Source organism: Motacilla alba, chromosome 1, assembly GCF_015832195.1.
Source record: "Motacilla alba alba isolate MOTALB_02 chromosome 1, Motacilla_alba_V1.0_pri, whole genome shotgun sequence".
NCBI classification, from domain to species: domain Eukaryota; kingdom Metazoa; phylum Chordata; class Aves; order Passeriformes; family Motacillidae; genus Motacilla; species Motacilla alba.
In genome coordinates, this window is record NC_052016.1 from 32,992,990 (window position 1) to 33,009,922 (window position 16,933).

Here is a 16,933-nt window from a genome sequence, read left to right on the forward strand (position 1 = left end):
AGACAGAAAAATAAAGAGCTGTTCTCAACCCAGAAGAGAAGAAGCCAGTCTTCAGTTTTAAAGCAAATCTTCTAGATGTAAATTGCTGCATAATTTAAGTTTATTGAACATCTAACACCAGGAAATGTGCAATTCATGAAATTTTCAGTGAAGATATACGAATGAGAGTTTCCGATACATTTTTAAAATGTGAAATTATCAAAGTTTTATGCACTGTCAACTTTGGCCACATACGGCAGAGTTAATTGAAAGCACAGTCCTGGCTTTAAAGGTGTCCCCATGAAAGTGGCAATGCATGTTTTATTGTCTCTTAGTCATTTGCAACTCAAAGGTGCCCAAATTTATGCATGAGAAAGTGTTTCTTCCAACTGCCAGCTTGCACTGCAAGACACTATTGAATCCAAGAATCCGCGTAAATGCTTTATTTCTTGCATTCACGTCACTGGTCCTGTAGTTTCTGCAAATTAAATGATGTCTCTGGTTTCCAAAATGCAACCCTTAAGCTCCGGATCAGACCTCATAAGAAATTTGCTTGGAGTGGATCAGAGATCCTCTGCTTGGAGTACCCTCAACAAGAGGAACAAAAAGACAGGAACAAACTGCTAGGAAAAAGCAGAAGGATAAAAGTATCCCTTCACGCAGTAGGGCAAAACAGTTTTTGATAAAAGGACACAGGTTACAACTCTTCCCCTCACAGACACGTCCCAGTTTAGGATTCTGTCGTTGGAAAAGGTACTGCCAAGGACAACCAAACTGAATAGTTCATCCTTAACCTCCTAGAGAGAGACAGCATAAATCCAGGCTTGAAGCCTCTGCTCCATGAAATTGGATTAGAGACTCTACTTTGGGTCTACCTAAACCAGACAAATAGCCCTTACAGTTATTTTTTTCCTTTTTCCTTGTTTTGTTTTGTTGTTTTTTTCACATAAAATACTCTGAAAAAGCAAAAAAATAATTGAGGAGGAGTTAGGCCATCTTCTACTCTACAACAACAAATAAGGCCACAGAGCAGAACTCAAACTCCAATGCAGAACTGATGGTTTTCTAAAAAACATTAGATCATACGTTCTCAGTATAACCCTGGTGCAGGAACTAGACATCATAAAAGTTGTTGGACTACCTGGTTTTACTACAAGTACATCTTTGGTCGCTTGTTTTGGTCATAAAGCTGCAGCAGTAGGAAACATGAAGGGGGATATGTGGTTAAAGTTCAGTGCAGGGAGATGAAGGAAAAGAGCTATGTTTTCCTCTTCCTTGCAGCTGCAGCAAGCCAACATCAGGAGTAAAAAGAAGTTGACCGTACTGACTGCAGAGCAGACACCACACTGTACATTTTACAAATGCAACAGAGCTGTCCACCTCTAAAACTGCCAAGGGAAATACACAGTGTCAGCTCTCTTTCTGTGGCCACCACCCCCAATATTTCTGCTGAGATATCTGCAAGGGCTGTGCTGCTGCTGCTGCCACCTCTGCTTACAGAGCCAACAAGCATTTCTCAACCATCTGCTGTGACAAGTAGGGGCTCTTCCACGGCATGCCTTCAGCACAGCAAGCCAAGGAAAAGAGATCTGGGACCGAGATGCTTTTGGAAATGTGAACGTCTTTACCTGGGTGTGTGTGGTAGGTACAGACTTATTTTGCTTGCCTACTATCTAGCACTTAATGCAAGCCCCACTGAATGGTGGAAGTCACAGAGCTCTAACATGTATAGTGGCTAAAAACACAACTGGAGAGAAAAATTAGATGCCTCCAAAGCAGGCCAGGGCATGAGGATTAATGTACTTTCTCAACTGTGGCACAACTATGTTCCAGATCCTGCTCTATTTTGGAACAGAAATAGATTTCAATGTCTTATATTGCACCAGCTTAGAAGCAGTCTCCACTTCTTTCAAAAAGGCCATCCTAGCCATGAGAAATTCTTCTTTGTAACAGTTTTCATAAAACAACCCCATTTTCCCAAACAGTTTCTCTTTTTACCATTCTTGTGATCGTTTTTACAGCACCAGCTCTGGCTACTAACAAAAGTAGTGACTATATAGTATCAATACACTTTTTTGACTAAGTTCAATCATGTGCATGGCAGCAAAACAAAAAAAAAAAAAAAGTGAGAAGAGTTCCCCTTCCTATGAGCATTGCTATTAGGCAATGCTGCTATTAGGGATCTATAGAGGAATTTGAGAAAATGGATGTCTGGGTGATTTTTAATTTTGCCTTTGAAGTGCTTGGGTTTTTCTTCAGAAGCCCAGCAGAGCAAAACAACCACAAGTTTGCCACCAATTGTCATCTTCCTTATAACACCCCAGGGTCTCTCTTTTCCTTTCAGAGTTGCAGTTCATGCAACCCAGAGAGGGACCCAGAGCTCCATCCTGTACCTCAGTTGCAGGAATGTATTCCAAGGTCTCCTGGTGCTGTGCCTTTACCCCAATAACTAAAGGAGGCAGCAGCATTGCGCTGTGCCTCAACCGCTGGGTGCAAAGTGACAAATGTTCTGCCGGGGTTAGAATGAGATTAGCAAAATCCTATGGAACAATGATTCAAAGGTGCTGTAACAAATCAATTTCCTGCATGCAAAAAACACAATTACTACACCAATTATCTTGCTCTCACCCCATCCCTCTCTCTGCAGTGAGCCAGAGCTGAGAAACCTCATCCTTTGGGCAGCGAACACATTGTCCCTCCTCTTAGGTGATGCTGTGAATGGTAGGAGCAGTAGCTCTCCATCTCCCTTGATGAGTTGTGCCACTAGAGGGCACAGAGATTGCCAAAATAATAGTGGGGAAACAATAGGTCCATTGGTCTTTGAACCTGGACTCCAACATGTGCATCTCCATGAGAAACCACACTACCATTCCAGAGCAATTCATATCTGCCAACGCAGATTATCACCTCTAGTGTTGCTAATCTTCTCCACTTCATTATCTTTTAGTTAATTTCTCACATCTCCCTGTTTTCCTATTCTGGCACAAATGCAGAACCTCTACCTAATGCAAAGGTGGAGGGGATGTGGGGATTTTTTATTCTTTCCAGGGCCTACGTATTTTTCTAAGAGGAGATTCCAACATCAAAAATCAACACATTCAGCACAGACAACCTAAGTTTACAACTGCCCTCCCACTGCACCACATCTCAGCTGATGAGCTCCCCCTCTCTGCTGTGGTGTATTTGGTAAGGATGTCTTTACCAGCAGCATAACAAGGCTAGTCAGAAAGTCCAAGCTGAGTAGCATCAATTTCCATCCAGAGTCAGCGGTCTCCATGTTTTGTTCCCTGGCACTGCCAAGCTGTTGAGGCCCTCAAACAGGCCTTGCACTGACTGGGAAAGATCCAGCAACACTGAACAGTCTGGACTGCATGCAATGCAAAATGGTGCTCCTTGCTTCCTGCCCAGGAAACAGATTGCAATTTGCAGAGTGCTGTACCTGAGCTAATAAACTATGATGAACTCTCTCTGGGTCTGCATCCATGGCACAAATAATCTTCAGTCTGGATAATTCCCATTATGTATCCTGGCTCTTTCACTCCAGCCACAATACCTTTTACCTCTGGAAATCCATGATGCCAGCCAGCATCCACTACAAAACTTGCTCTCAATTCTGTCTGCTCCCATTCCCATTAAACCAAGCAGCCAACACCACCAATCTCACTTTCACTCTTCAGTTCTTGTTGCAGGTGAGATAAGACCAAACCAGATGCACGATCCCCACATGCTGCTGATCAGCTTGACAGTCTCCTGTCATCTTGTTCTGCTGCTGCCTCCCACACTGGCCCAGCTCACAGACGGCTCTGGGAGGGCTCAGCTCTTGTGACATGCCAGGAATGCTACAAGCTCAACCACTCCAACTTCTGAACCTGAAGGGAGCAGTCCAGTGTTCAGTTACCCATTTTGAGAATGTGCAAGGTAAAGAAAGAGCAGAGCCTATAGGTACCATGTGTGTCAATGGGGAACATGTCAAAGCCTAATACAACTCACAGGACAGAGTTACAGACACTGGATTTTCACCTTATTGGGCATCCAGCAGACTGCCTTTTCCCACCTATCAGACAAATCTGAATGAAGATTCCACTAAAAGAAAGAGGGAAAAGGTCTTTGGGTTAAGCAGCTGATACAAACAGGATTTCAATTGTCAATATAGATGACTTCCTCACGTCTTGCACCAGTATTTGCATCACAGCACAAATGATACAAGGCAAGAGAGAAAAATACTTTTAAAGAATGTGGCTCTTTGTCAGACTGGAAGTATTAGCTGTGATTCAGAAATTAATGACAGCATAAAAATCTATTAAGGCATCTAGACTGTCTCTCAAGGGACCTTTTCATGCTTGTAGTGCATGGATTATTCTCCAGAGCTCTGCCCAGCCAAACTTCAGATGTCCCAAATGACAGCAATTCCACCATGATTCTTAACAAAGCTATATCACAGTCTAATCTCTTTCTTCCATTAACTATTTTTCCTCTCCTCCCAATTTTTTTCTTTCCTCCTCCAAATTTTCTATCATGAGAGACTCTTCTAGCTCTGAGTCCACACCAGACAATTCTTCATGCCTTCCCAGTATGCCTACATCATTAGCATAGCTCCTCTTTAGTCATTTAGCCAAAACAGCTATATATTTAGCTCTCACAAGCATTCTTCATAAGTCAGTCCCTCCAGCCCCTTAATCATTCTCCTTGCAATCCTCTGAATTCCCTCTAATTTTGTTTACATCTTTCTGGAATTGAAGTGCCCGGAACCAAGTGCTGTAAACAACAACAGCTTGTTATCTGGCTAGACTGCAATTCTGGTGCTCACAGCACAGGCCCTGCACATGCCATGCACACACAGACACATGCACATGCTCATCCTCTGGTTCAGACACAGCATGGCTACAGGACACGAGTTCTGCTCACTGGACATTCCCTCCTCCACAGTGACACCAGCTGTGTCTCTTTCAAGGAAATCCAGCTCCAAAAAAGGTGAGAGCAGATCTTCAGTACTTTCAGCTGCCTCAGGACAGACACCAGCTATTGGCTGCACTCAGGTAACATTTTCAAGTTTTTGATAACAACTATAAAGGCCACAATTTTCAGAACTTTTTTTGTTTTAGACGTCAGTTGAGACTCTGATGCAGTCTTATGACAGAAGATAACACATCATAGGAAAGCCTTTAAGCACTTGTGCCTTAATCTGTTCTTGAAACTCAAGTTGGATTTTTTCCAACAAAACACCTTTTTATTCTTTATTAGAAAAATGCCATTGTGGTGAAGCAGAAATGTTGTGCAAAGATCTTTGTTTTGCTTCAACAAACTTCTGGAGAACTTGAGAAAGAGTTCAGAAAAAAACCTGTCAAGGTTCCTGCCAGCTCTCAAGACATCTGAATCACAGAATATTCTGAGTTGAAAAGGACCCACAAGGACCACTGAGTCCAACTTTAAAGTGAATGGTCAACATGGGGATCGAACCCAAAACCTTGACATTATTATCACCAAGGCAAGGTGGCAGCTCCACAAGAAGGTTTCTTCTAGATCAAGGTCGCCCTAAAACCCTCCCTGTAACAATTTCAAAACCTCTTCTCACTTGGCATCCCCAGGTCTGAAAGAATTTCAGAGCTGTTACTCCTGTGTGTAGAAACAAAGCAGAGCCTTGAAGCCTTCTGCCTCCCCAATACATTTCACATGGCCGTTCCTCCTTCACAGCAGCTACAACAAAGCTTCAGCATCCAGGAGAGGTTGAGGGCTTTGTTTCAATTTTTTGTGGTGATTTGGGTCACTTTGGTCAGCAGGAAGAAGAAGAGAAAGAGACCAAAAACTCTTGGGGTTGACCAGGGGATGAGCAGAGCCTACATGCAGGGGTCTTGTGAGGTTTCTTGAAGCCTGAAGAAAAGGCTGCTGCAACAAATATTTACATTGGGATAGACAGAGCAAGGCCAGCCAGAATGGCCTTTTCTTGCTTTCCTCTATGCACACAGCAGGCCAAAGGAGAAGGAAGACTGCACTGCTGACCGTAGCTCTAGGTCCTTCTGGGGCAATGCCACAGCTCATTTACCTCATGCTGCAGCTGAACTTTTTTTTTTTTTTTTCAACATCCCAATCTGTTGCAGCTCTGTGGCTGCTAGATAGAGAAACCAGTCACCAATAGGCACCTAAGATACAAGAAATTGGAGGAGAGCTTATGTACCCTCACTTTAGCTCCCACTGTTTCCTGCCTTCCCTCCCTTAACTGGCCTTGACTACAGACAGCTCTTAAACACTTGAGCTAGCATGATTAATTTTTTTTTCTTTGAATCACCGAGAAATTACTGTTTGTAAAAGCCCAACATCGATACAGCACGACTCTTCCAGACAAACAGTTTCCTTTCCTCTCCAGGAGATCCAGAAGTGCAGAACATCTCATGAGGGCATGCCCAGGCAGGTCTATCCTGCTCAGCTACCCAAACTGAGACTGGACAGAACACAGACATGCTGGACAGAGCTGGACAGTGCTGTTGAGGAAGGTAAACCAGCAAGGCTGTGTTAATGAAAGTAAGAGCCAGAGCACAAAGTTGCTGATTTACTGCTTCAGGCTGCATCCAGCTTATAAAATAGCATAGATACACAAGGAAGGTGGGTTCAGTCAGGTTGTACTATTTTTGAACATGTTGGTCTAAATAAAAAACAATGCAACTTGTGCAAGTAAGACAGCCTCCTTTTATCCTCTTCCTTCTAATCCCAGAAACTCTCCCATGAAAGTGTAGGAATCAAACATGTCCTTTCCACTCTCTGGGCTGTATTTTCTGCCCAGGTGACTGAAGTGTGACTAAGTTGCCACCTTACACTGAGGCTATCGCAGAAAGATGAGGAGGGGTAGCTAAGCCACAGAAACAATTCTGTTTCACTGCAACAATCTCTTGCTGTGTCAAGATAGGATGCAAATGCACTATGAATAATGGTCACTCCAAAAGCACACATAGCTACACAGACATTCCTATCAGCAATCAGGCTGCATTCACCTCCTGCCCTAACATTCATGACAAGTCCCTTGCATAAAACACAACTCTGGACCAGATTTGTTAACATTTCTCAAGCAGCTTTACGTGCATGCATATATATATATATATATGTGTGTGTGTGTGTGTATATATATATGTATGTATATATATATATGTATATATGTATATGTATGTATATGTATATATATACATATATATAAAAGTATATATCTGTATGTATATATATGTATATATAATCTTCTGTTCCATACACGCACCTTCCCAAAAGCCAAGGAAGAGCTATTCAAAGGCCATACCTTTATGCACAGATCATGTATACAGGCACAAATAAAACCAGATGTTTTGATCCCATTTTACAAAGTACCTTTATAAGGCAAAGAGTAGATCCTTCATTATATGAAGGTGTACAAGCATGAGAAAAGTCTAAATGCATTTACACTTCAAAAAATCCACAGATGCCCCTTTAAATAATCCTTCCTTCCTGCAGGCAAAACCTTACCAGCAAATCCCTCCTTTTTCAGACACTCAAGTACACATCCCCCCAGTCAGTCTCTTCCACACCCACAGGGGGAAGTCAGGTAGCAGTGCACTGGCTGCAAGGTTCATGATCAGAGAGTCTTGCTCCCTTGGAGGAACTTTGGGTCAGCTGCTGAGGGTCAAGCACAGCCAGGCTCCAAACAGGTGCAGCAACCAGAGTGCATGCAGAAGAATATTAATAGTTATTGTCCTAGCAGGTTGCAAGGATTAATTGGTTCTGGCCTGCAACTCCCCATCAATGTAAGTGCTTAGGGGCAGAGGGGAGGGAGCTGTGATTACACACTTACATTGCATACTCATATGCTATTGATTTCCCAATTGGAAAGGCCCACAGCCTTTCGTTTGTCTCCTTGCCTGCTCCCTTCCTCATCCAGTGCTCATGACCTGTCTGCCAGATCTTCCCCCTCCCAGCAGCACAACCACCATCACCAGAAAAAGGAGGGGGACACACTTTCTGTGGGAGAGCTCTGCCAAACCAGAAAGAAATGCAGAAACCTACATACATGACATCACACAGAGGCAAACTCTAGGGAGGGGAACAAATTTCAACAACTGAGTTTCCTTTGGATGCTTTACATAACCTAGGGACTGCAAAAGTCAGACTGTGACCCCACAGCTGTGATCACACTCACATTTGCTTTAAGCCAAAGACCCTCCTCTGAAACCTGTCTTCTCATGCTTTTTTTTTTTTTAATAAAACAAACCAACCCTTCAAAAAACAAACAAAAAAAACCCAACCAAACAAACAAAAAAAACCCCACAGACAAAAAAAAACCAACCAAACAAAAAAAAACCCAAAAACAAAGCCACAACACACCAACCTGCCTTAACTGGATATGTATACTCTTGCATTCCCTTCAAAACCATCTCCTCTCACAGGTACCATTCAAAGTCCAGTACCTCTACAGATGGCAACCACTGAAAAATCCTATTTTATGCTTGTGGGTGACCAATAAGCACAGCTATTGTAGAGGGCCCTTTACCCTCAGCATGTAGTCATGCAGAATTTCTTCCCCAGGAACATTAAAACAGCAGATCTGGCCAGCAAGATTTCACTGTGAGACAGAATACTCCTTTGGCTCAGAAAAATTAGCGTAGCAGCCCCTGTAGTGTTTTTCCTTTTCCTTCCTTGCAGATGAGCCGAGCAATGCTGCCACACAGGCAGGCAACCTACTGGAGGGCTGCCTCACAAGGAAATGCCTCAGCTTCCAGGAAATTCAGCATCAGCCAAAGCCCCACAGTGCAATGGCATAGCACAGAATGGGCTGGGCTTCTTTTTCCTGTGCCTTTTTCTGTAAGAATCATGTACTCCCAGCATTTTTTCTCCCTTCCATGCTGATGTGTGCCCTTTGCTGACACCAGGAGAGGGCTGTGTCTCACATACTCACCTACACATGCCCTTAGCTCCCTTTCAGAGTGGGACAGGATGGTCTGTGCTGTGCTTGATATTTCTGGTTTTATCATGGATGTATTGACAGCAGGAAAAGTACATTATTTGCCAAAATCATTGCTCTTTTAGTATGAGCAGCAAATGAAACTGTTATGCACCTTTTTAAGGAAAAGGAGATACCAAAGAAGCAAAGGTTCATGCTTCCTATAGGGACTCCAGACAGCAAAATTCTGCATCTTTCCAGCAGCACCCTATGCACAAAGGAGACGATATTTGGCAAAACACGTCCCTGTGTTCAAAGGCACATATGAAAGATTTTTTGCAGACTCCTCCAGGATCTCTTTGTCTGGTACCATTATAGACTTCACTCAGATCATTCAGTCCTTTAACAACCTCTGTCAGACAGCAACCACTTCAGCTGATCCTCTTCCACAGAAAAACCCATCAGGTGTTCTGATGTGCCCAGAAAAAAAAGATGTCCCTTGCCCTTACTCTTCATCAGTTTTTGCCACCTGTCCTCTCTTCACAGCACACAGAGAAGCAAGCACTGCTACAGCTCCTCATCACCAGCCCAGCCCCCACCAGCCTCTCCAGGCAACTGCCCACAACAGCCAGCTGCTGCCATGGGACCTGGACATCACCATCCCTTGTCTAACCCAGTCCTAAGCAACTCAGCCTTGCACAGGGCAAATCTGCTGGGGGAAAGGTGCCGGCCCCCTCAGCAAGGCAAGGGCCTTGGCTCACTCAAGGCAGACAGGAGACACAGCCAGCACACAGAAAGGGTGTGCACTCCTAGAGCACTGCCTCTGACAGCAGCCTAGGATGAGAGCAGCTGTATTCCTCACCCCGACTGGAAGGAGCTCTATTGCTAGAGAAGAAAAAAGTGAAAAGAGTAACTATAAAAGAGCGTATCTCCTCCTCAGACCATTAACGTACACATAAGTGTGTTCCAAGGCTGAAAAGGAGTGCCCAAAAACATTGGGAACTGGGTTCTTTGTTCTAGAACTAGTAAAACTCTTGTGTGAGAAAATATATCTAAGAATAAAATATGAAGCAAATTTTCACTTATCATAACAAAGCACTCTGAGCAGGTAGCTGAGTGCTGAGATTCATAACAGCTAGAGGAAATGGGTTCTTACTTGTATAATTATTGATTAATATGGTCAGCAATCACTGGATAGAACTAGAAGAAACACTTGGGATATCTTTTCAATGCTCCCTGTTTGCAGATATAAAGCCTTCTCTACTTCTTCCCTGCCCTAAGCCTACAAGAAAAGTATATTGTTTCATGTATTAAACCTCTTCATCATTTAAGGGAATGCAAGGCAGCTGAGTGAGTTGTTGCCTCATCAATACAGTCCACCCTGTGAGAGCTTCCCTTGCCTTACTCAAGAAGGGAGAACTGGAAACAGATAGGAAGAAAAGTATATTCAGGAGAGCAGGAAAAGTCTTTTTTTTTCCTCTCCAGCTGGCAGTATCTAAATGTTATCCAATAGCATCACAATCGCCCCGTGCTGTTCCCCATACACCACAGTGTCACCACTCGCACTCATGTTGCTGCTGCTCCCTCCCTTCTCCCCATCCATTACACATTATCAGCACAGGCACACTCGGGTACACGCTTCCATCCATACAGATTGCACATACCTCACGCATTAACAAACACATCATTTTTCACACCCGCATTACCCAGTAACATTAAACATGAGACTTTACAGATAAAATTTGTGCTGTGTACCAGCCTAAAGCATCCTATGCCACTTGCCCGACTGTTTCCATGATTTCTTTCATCAGACTCATTCCTCATTTAAGAACACCCTTGAGCAGCTCAAGAAATACATTATAAATAAATGTTGCCCGCCTGGACTATGCAGGCCAGTTCAGCATATCCTTTCCTAAACCATCTACACCATCTACTCCACTAAACTGGCTGTGGAGGGATTTTTTTTTTTTTTTTTTTTTTTACATAAAGTCTTTTACAATTAACCAACTAGGTGGGGTTGTCAGGGAGGTTCATTAAACAAGCTGGGATTTTGCAAATTGCTGATTTGAAACAGCTGCTATTTTTCAACAGAGAGAATTTGTTTAGAAGAATTTTCAACTTAAAGCAATGCTGAACGAAATGTATAATTTGTCAAGGCATACATTTTCTAAAATAAAATGCTCAGGGTGAGGAAATAAAAATTAATTTTCATATTGACAGCTAAGTAAGAGTAATAGCAAGTGAAAGTGCAAACATCAACACAAAATTCTTCTAAATTATCTAAATGCAATTTTTTATAGATCCTAATAATTTTCTTCACCACCCCATGCTCATGCACCCATTTTTTACTTGGGGAAAAAAAAAAAAAGAAAAAGGAAAATTCAGCTTTACAATCCCAATTCAACGATCTGATATCTCTCAGATGCTTTGGGGAACATTGTGCTAAGAAACAAATCCATTCGAGGGAAGAGCTGCAGCATGCCACTAGAAAATCCCACCCACCAGCAGCGCTGGGGTGTGTAGGTCCTTTTATTCCTCCATCCCCCACGGGGCAGGAAGGCCAGTGCACCATGCAGGAGGAACAACCATCCCGCCTCCGAGCCACCTGCCTCCCAAGGAGGACGGGAAGTGCAGCAGCAGAGAAATGCAAGAATCCTGAGCCACCAAAATGAGGAAACATAGTGACTGGAGGGGGAGGGGGGAACTCCTCTGTGCAGGACTTGGAGCATCTAACTAGGGGAAAGGAGCAAAGGCTGGCGCTGTGCCAGAGCCCCTGAGGCCAGGCAGGCAGGGCACAGGCAGCCCTTTGCGCCCTGCCTGGCAGAGGCGCTGGGGCCGGCAGCCTGCGCCGGCCGCTTGGCACCGTGGAGCCCATCGCTCTCCTGCCAGGCTCAGCTGCGCTTCCTCCCTGCACCCCCAGCGCCTGCCATTCAGCCTCGGCTCGGCAGTGCCAGCCGCGCTCCCCTTCTCCCCCGCGCCTGGTGCCTTTGGGAGAGCTGAGAAAGACAAGGAGCTGCTTTTGCGGTCACCGATACACCCCCAAGTGGACAGCGAGGAAAAGGGGAGAGAGGGCACGGACAAGTTTTGGGTGGCTCGCAGAGGTGTAGGCTCAGCCGTCTGGCTCTGGAGGGATGTGCGCACAAAGGTCTCGGCAGGGTTCTGACCGGGGTCGCTGCCTGTCAAAGCCAATACTGCCGCTTCCTGGGGTAAGAGCTCCACAGAGTTGTGCTCAGCAGGGTGAGAGAAGCGTTCAAGGCTTATTACCACGTCTTTCAGTGAAAAACAATAAAACAATTAATTTGAAATAAATACTGGGGGGCGGGGGGGGATTGTGCTGGTTTGTTGGGTCTTTTTAAGGGCACAATATTTTCCCACCCCTTTTTAACTCCATCAAATATCTTCAGGCTTGTTTCAGGCAGTGCCCCAATCCTCCCATGCAGCCCCAGTATTCCTGCCTCCCCATTCTCTCGCTCTTCACATCAGAGAAGGGAAATTGCTGCTGGCTATGAGACTAGATCCAGCAGTGCTCTGGTTACATCATGCCAAAAGTTTGGGAGCAGTCAGAAAAGCAGCTCCGGGTTTGCAAACACTCATACATCACCACACCACCCTATCCCATCTCAAAACCTAGGGAGGGCAGCTGTGTTGCCTCATGCCTTTTTAGATGGTATGTGATAATACAGACCTCAAAAGACCTTCCCTGAAGCCTTCAAAATGTGGCTGATACTACAGTGGCAGTACTAACTCACTAAAACAGAAGGTAAAACCTGTCCATGCCCATAGCCCAGCATAAGCTCCAGCTATAAGGATGGACTAAAACAGCTTCTGGCTGTGCTGGCATCAGGATGCTCTGGTCACAACTCAGGGAATGCTTGTGACTTGAAAACACTGTGTGGAGCAAGCGCCATGATCTACAGGCTAGGAAATGTGCATCAGAAAGGCAATGCTCAGAGTCAATGTGACTTGCCAATGTCCATATTTCTTGACAGTTCTCTGTCTAATCCTCCAGAGCAGGGTGAAGTTCACAACTTTATTGTTGGCGTTATCTACTTATGCTACACAGGTACTGGTTCTTCTCTTATCCCATGTACAACCTATGTGCTGAGAAAATTTCTCCTTCCCTGCCAGAAATAGCCACTTCACAGCAAGGAAGGAAGTCAGCTGGAAGCTGCTGGTGTTGGATTCACAGTCCAGACTTCAGAGAATGTAAATTGAGAGAAAATATGTGACAGTGAAAAGCATGTGTACGAGACCCAGAAATGGGAGAAGTGAGGCTGTATGAAAAGGAGCACTCAGCAAATGTGAGAAGGAGGCAAAAAATGAAGGATTCCATAGTGAGGGCTTGCAGGAGTGACAGGTGTGAGGCTGCAATAGAAAGTGTGTGTGTGACAGGGAGCCTGCCTGTACAGGAATTTGCTTAGTAGACACAAAATAGAAGAGAACAGTACATGCAAGACTGTGTGTAAAAGTAGGAGCTAAAGCGAAGTGAGGAAGCTGTGACTGGCATATCTCCATGCACAGCACTCCTGCACTAATATGTACAGGAGTGAGAAAAAAGCACTGTGAAAAAAGCCATGTGTGAGCGAGATACCCTCTAAGGGTGCAGTTCACTGCAAGTGCAAGACTGTGAGGCACAGAGTAGGCCAGATAGAGTACATCTGTATTCTTTAGTTATATTTTTACCTATGTGTGTGTATATGTGTGCACACAGGCTTACAAGGCTAGTGCAGCAGGACAGGCAAGGGATTGTAGAATGCAAACAACCTCAAATACAAGTGTTCAGGATGGAGGCTTGAAGGAGGGAGGGGGAAAGGGGAAGGGAGAACGTGAGCACAAGAGAAGCAGACTCTCCAGGAATTGCATGTGCTAAGGAGCTAGAACTGTATGTGATAGAGTGAGTTTATTCATCTTCCCTGCTATATCCCTGAGTGTGTGCGCACGCGCGCGTGTGTGTGTGTGTGTGCGTGTGTGTGTGTGTGTTCAGGAAGGACCACTGATGTGTGTGAGTGGAGTGTGGATCATGCACAAGTTGCAATTTTGAAGGCTATGATTATATGTACATGTGTGACATGTATTAATACATACAGCATGGAATGCATTAACCCTTAACTCGTGTTTACAGAAAGCATCTCAAAACCAGCTAGCATGCCTGTCATCACTTCGAACTAGATTCCATACTCACACTTGGCTCTTAAGGCAAGAAACCCAGCTGGCAATTCTCCACTGAACAAAACCCCATACCCAACAAATTTTCATCTCCTGTCTTTCCTCCATCACACTCTCTCTCTCTCTTTTTTTTTTTTTTCCCTCCTGGTATAGAGGGAAAGGACATAGTGTTTTCACAGACAGACCAGAGGCATAGAGATTCCTCTAACCTCCCCCTCTCTGGACAAAACCAAAATAAAAATAATAAAAAACCCACAAAACAAAACAAACAAACAAAAAACCCTAAAAGAAACTTAACACTTATCTCCTCAGGAAGGTAAAGAATCGAGGAGAATCAGTACTTGTGACCCAAAGTGCTGAGAAACAGTGGCTGTGGATGGAGGGGACACCCACCTTCACCCACCACTCTTTTCCCTTGCAAATCTTAACTGTACTCCCCTCGCCAACTCCCCCTCTGCAAAAGCATAAATACAGCAGCAAAGTCAGTCACATGCAGTGTCCTCTAACCATAGGATTCACCAGCAGCGATCTCTCCTTGGCTTATTTCCTGAGGCAAGGGAGGGGGAAGGTTTGGAGGGGAAAAGGGGGGGAGAGGAAGCTCCAGCTTCCAGCTCCATGTTTCAAGCCATCCTCAGTCCATCAGCCTCAATTAAAGCAGAAGGGTTTGAGGAGGTTGCGAGAAAGAACTCACCACATACCTTGCAAGGAGAAGAGGGACAGGAAGAATCCCAGCACCCAGATACTGTGCAGCCAGTAGGTCCTCATGCTTCTCTCTCACTCGCTCCGCTTCCTCTGCCTTTTTTCTTCGTCTCTTCGCTTCTGTCTCTCTCTCTCTCAATTTATCTTTTTTTTTTTTTTTCTCCCTCTTCGCTCCTCTCAAAGAAAATGGGATTCGTGTCTCCCTTCAGTCCCTCTGGGCTCTGCTTTGCCAGCTCTGACAATCCAGTCGCAGCGCAAGCTGACCCGCGGTGGCCAGATTCCCAAATAACCTCTCACTCTCCCCTTCAAGTGCTGGAGAAAGGGGGGGCCAGGTTGGATGCTCCACCGTAGCCTGGGCTAGCTGTAAACACAGAGAATCTCTCTGTCTCTCTCCTGCAGCTCCAACTAAATGCGACTGTACTTAAACAAGCAATGCCTTATAGGACAGCGCTCAGAGCAGAACAGATCCCACCTCTGCCACCTAGTGTTGCAAGCCAGCTCATTTATTTCATTTTTATATATATAAATATATATACATTATGCTATAGAAATATGGTTCCCTCATTCCTCTACAAATGTATCTCTTGGATCACAGTCTATGAGCCATTCCGTGCTCAGGAGTCCCTGAGATTCCAGTTCCAGTGCACACAGGGAGGATATTCAGCGAAGGAATATTCCTCATCGGCACAACAAGAGGCACGGCAGGGCAGGTTTGGTTTCTCAGCAGAGTTCTGCTTGACAAATTCTGAAACAAGGGTCTCTCTGATGCTGGTGTCACTGCCGGGCAGCACACAGGGGCCAGAGGGAGATTCAGACGCACCGACTGTAATTACAGAGCTGCCAAGTCCTCCAGGAAAAAATAGCAAGCATCAGTCTGCATTAATCTTTGCTGGATCTCCTGTGACTTCTATGCAATTTCAGAGGGACCGGAAAGAATCCTTCTGTAATGGAAATCTAGCTTGAAAAGCAACCATTTGCTCACACAAGGCTTCCCTCACTGCCCTTCCTTCAAATACAGGTTCCTCCTGCCATATGTAGCACAAACTTTTTTTTTTCTCAAGGAGTAATTGGCTCAGGTAGCTCTATTTCCCCCTAAAATAATTGCCTCCAGTTAGAGGAACACCAGTAATGAAGTACTGCTTAACATTTAGGGCTTTTTATCTGTCACTCTGATAAAAAGGGTGTCCTTTCACAGCTGGGGATGTGGAGGCAGTGTGAGTGTACAACTTCTGACGCCAGTCCCTGGGACACAGTGTGACAGCCCAGCTGGACTGCCCGGGCAGCCCTGTGGCCCCTCTTCAGGCCACATTGTGCAGTTCATTGTGGTCACCAGGCAGGCTATGAGGATGCCAGCACTAAAGGACTCTAATTTTCAATTTACACATTGAGGGTGTGGATGAACAAAGGTGTGTCCACATGTAGGATAGGTCTGTAGGATTCTCATCACTAATGATGCCATTCCATAAGTGTTTCTTATTAGACTGCTGTAGAGCAAGCATTTCTGTGAGCACAGTGCACCAAGCCTGCCTCCCCGTGGGTTCCTCTCTGCCGTCTCATGAATACCCCTGCTCTAATAAAAGCCAGAACCCATCATATCCCCTGTGATATCTCCTGTAGGAAGAAGAAATCCATGCTATCGCTAGTCTTGCTTCCAGTGAGCCAAAATGAAAGACAAAATGCAAGACACCTCTTGCCTTCGCCTGGTTGGCTACTGCCATGTACCACCTACATAATTCTTGGATTTTTCACTCTGGAGGGATTGGAGCATTACCTAATCACCAGTTTTTAAGAGACATACAGGAATAAGTTACTTTTTAGCCTTACGCCCTCTTTTAAATGTGGTTGAAATTGGTTGCACTGAAAAGTTATTAGGAGAAAGAACATATGGACAAACAGACACACATGTACTCTCAGCTAGGCTTCACTTCCCAAGGAAATCAAACTAAAAATATTAGAGTGGACTAAAGTCAACTGACTCTAGTCAATGAGGAGCATGCTTCTTTTTTGTGGTTTCCATTTCAAATGGTTTTCATGCTCTGATACTGTATTGGGTCTGCATGGCAAGGTTTTGGTAGGGAGGCGCTTCTGTCAGAAGCTGTCAGAAGCTTCCTCTGGGTCCAACAGGGCCAAGGCCAGGCAGCTGCAAGACGAACCCATCACAGGCCAAGTCCAAGTGTATCACCAGCAATGGTAGTA

The 16,933-nt window shown here is 44.8% G+C and overlaps 1 protein-coding gene across 1 annotated transcript in view; it reads right to left on the minus strand.

Moving 5' to 3' along the window:
• LOC119707283 (limbic system associated membrane protein) overlaps window positions 1–15,173 on the minus strand; it is a 998,862-nt gene extending 983,689 nt beyond the window's left edge. Inside the window, exon 1 of the mRNA XM_038152399.1 lies at window positions 14,737–15,173. Within this exon, the coding sequence (XP_038008327.1) occupies window positions 14,737–14,803 (67 nt within the window). The 5' untranslated portion in view covers window positions 14,804–15,173. The remainder of the gene's footprint in view (window positions 1–14,736) is intronic.
• Between the last annotated feature and the right edge of the window lie 1,760 nt (window positions 15,174–16,933).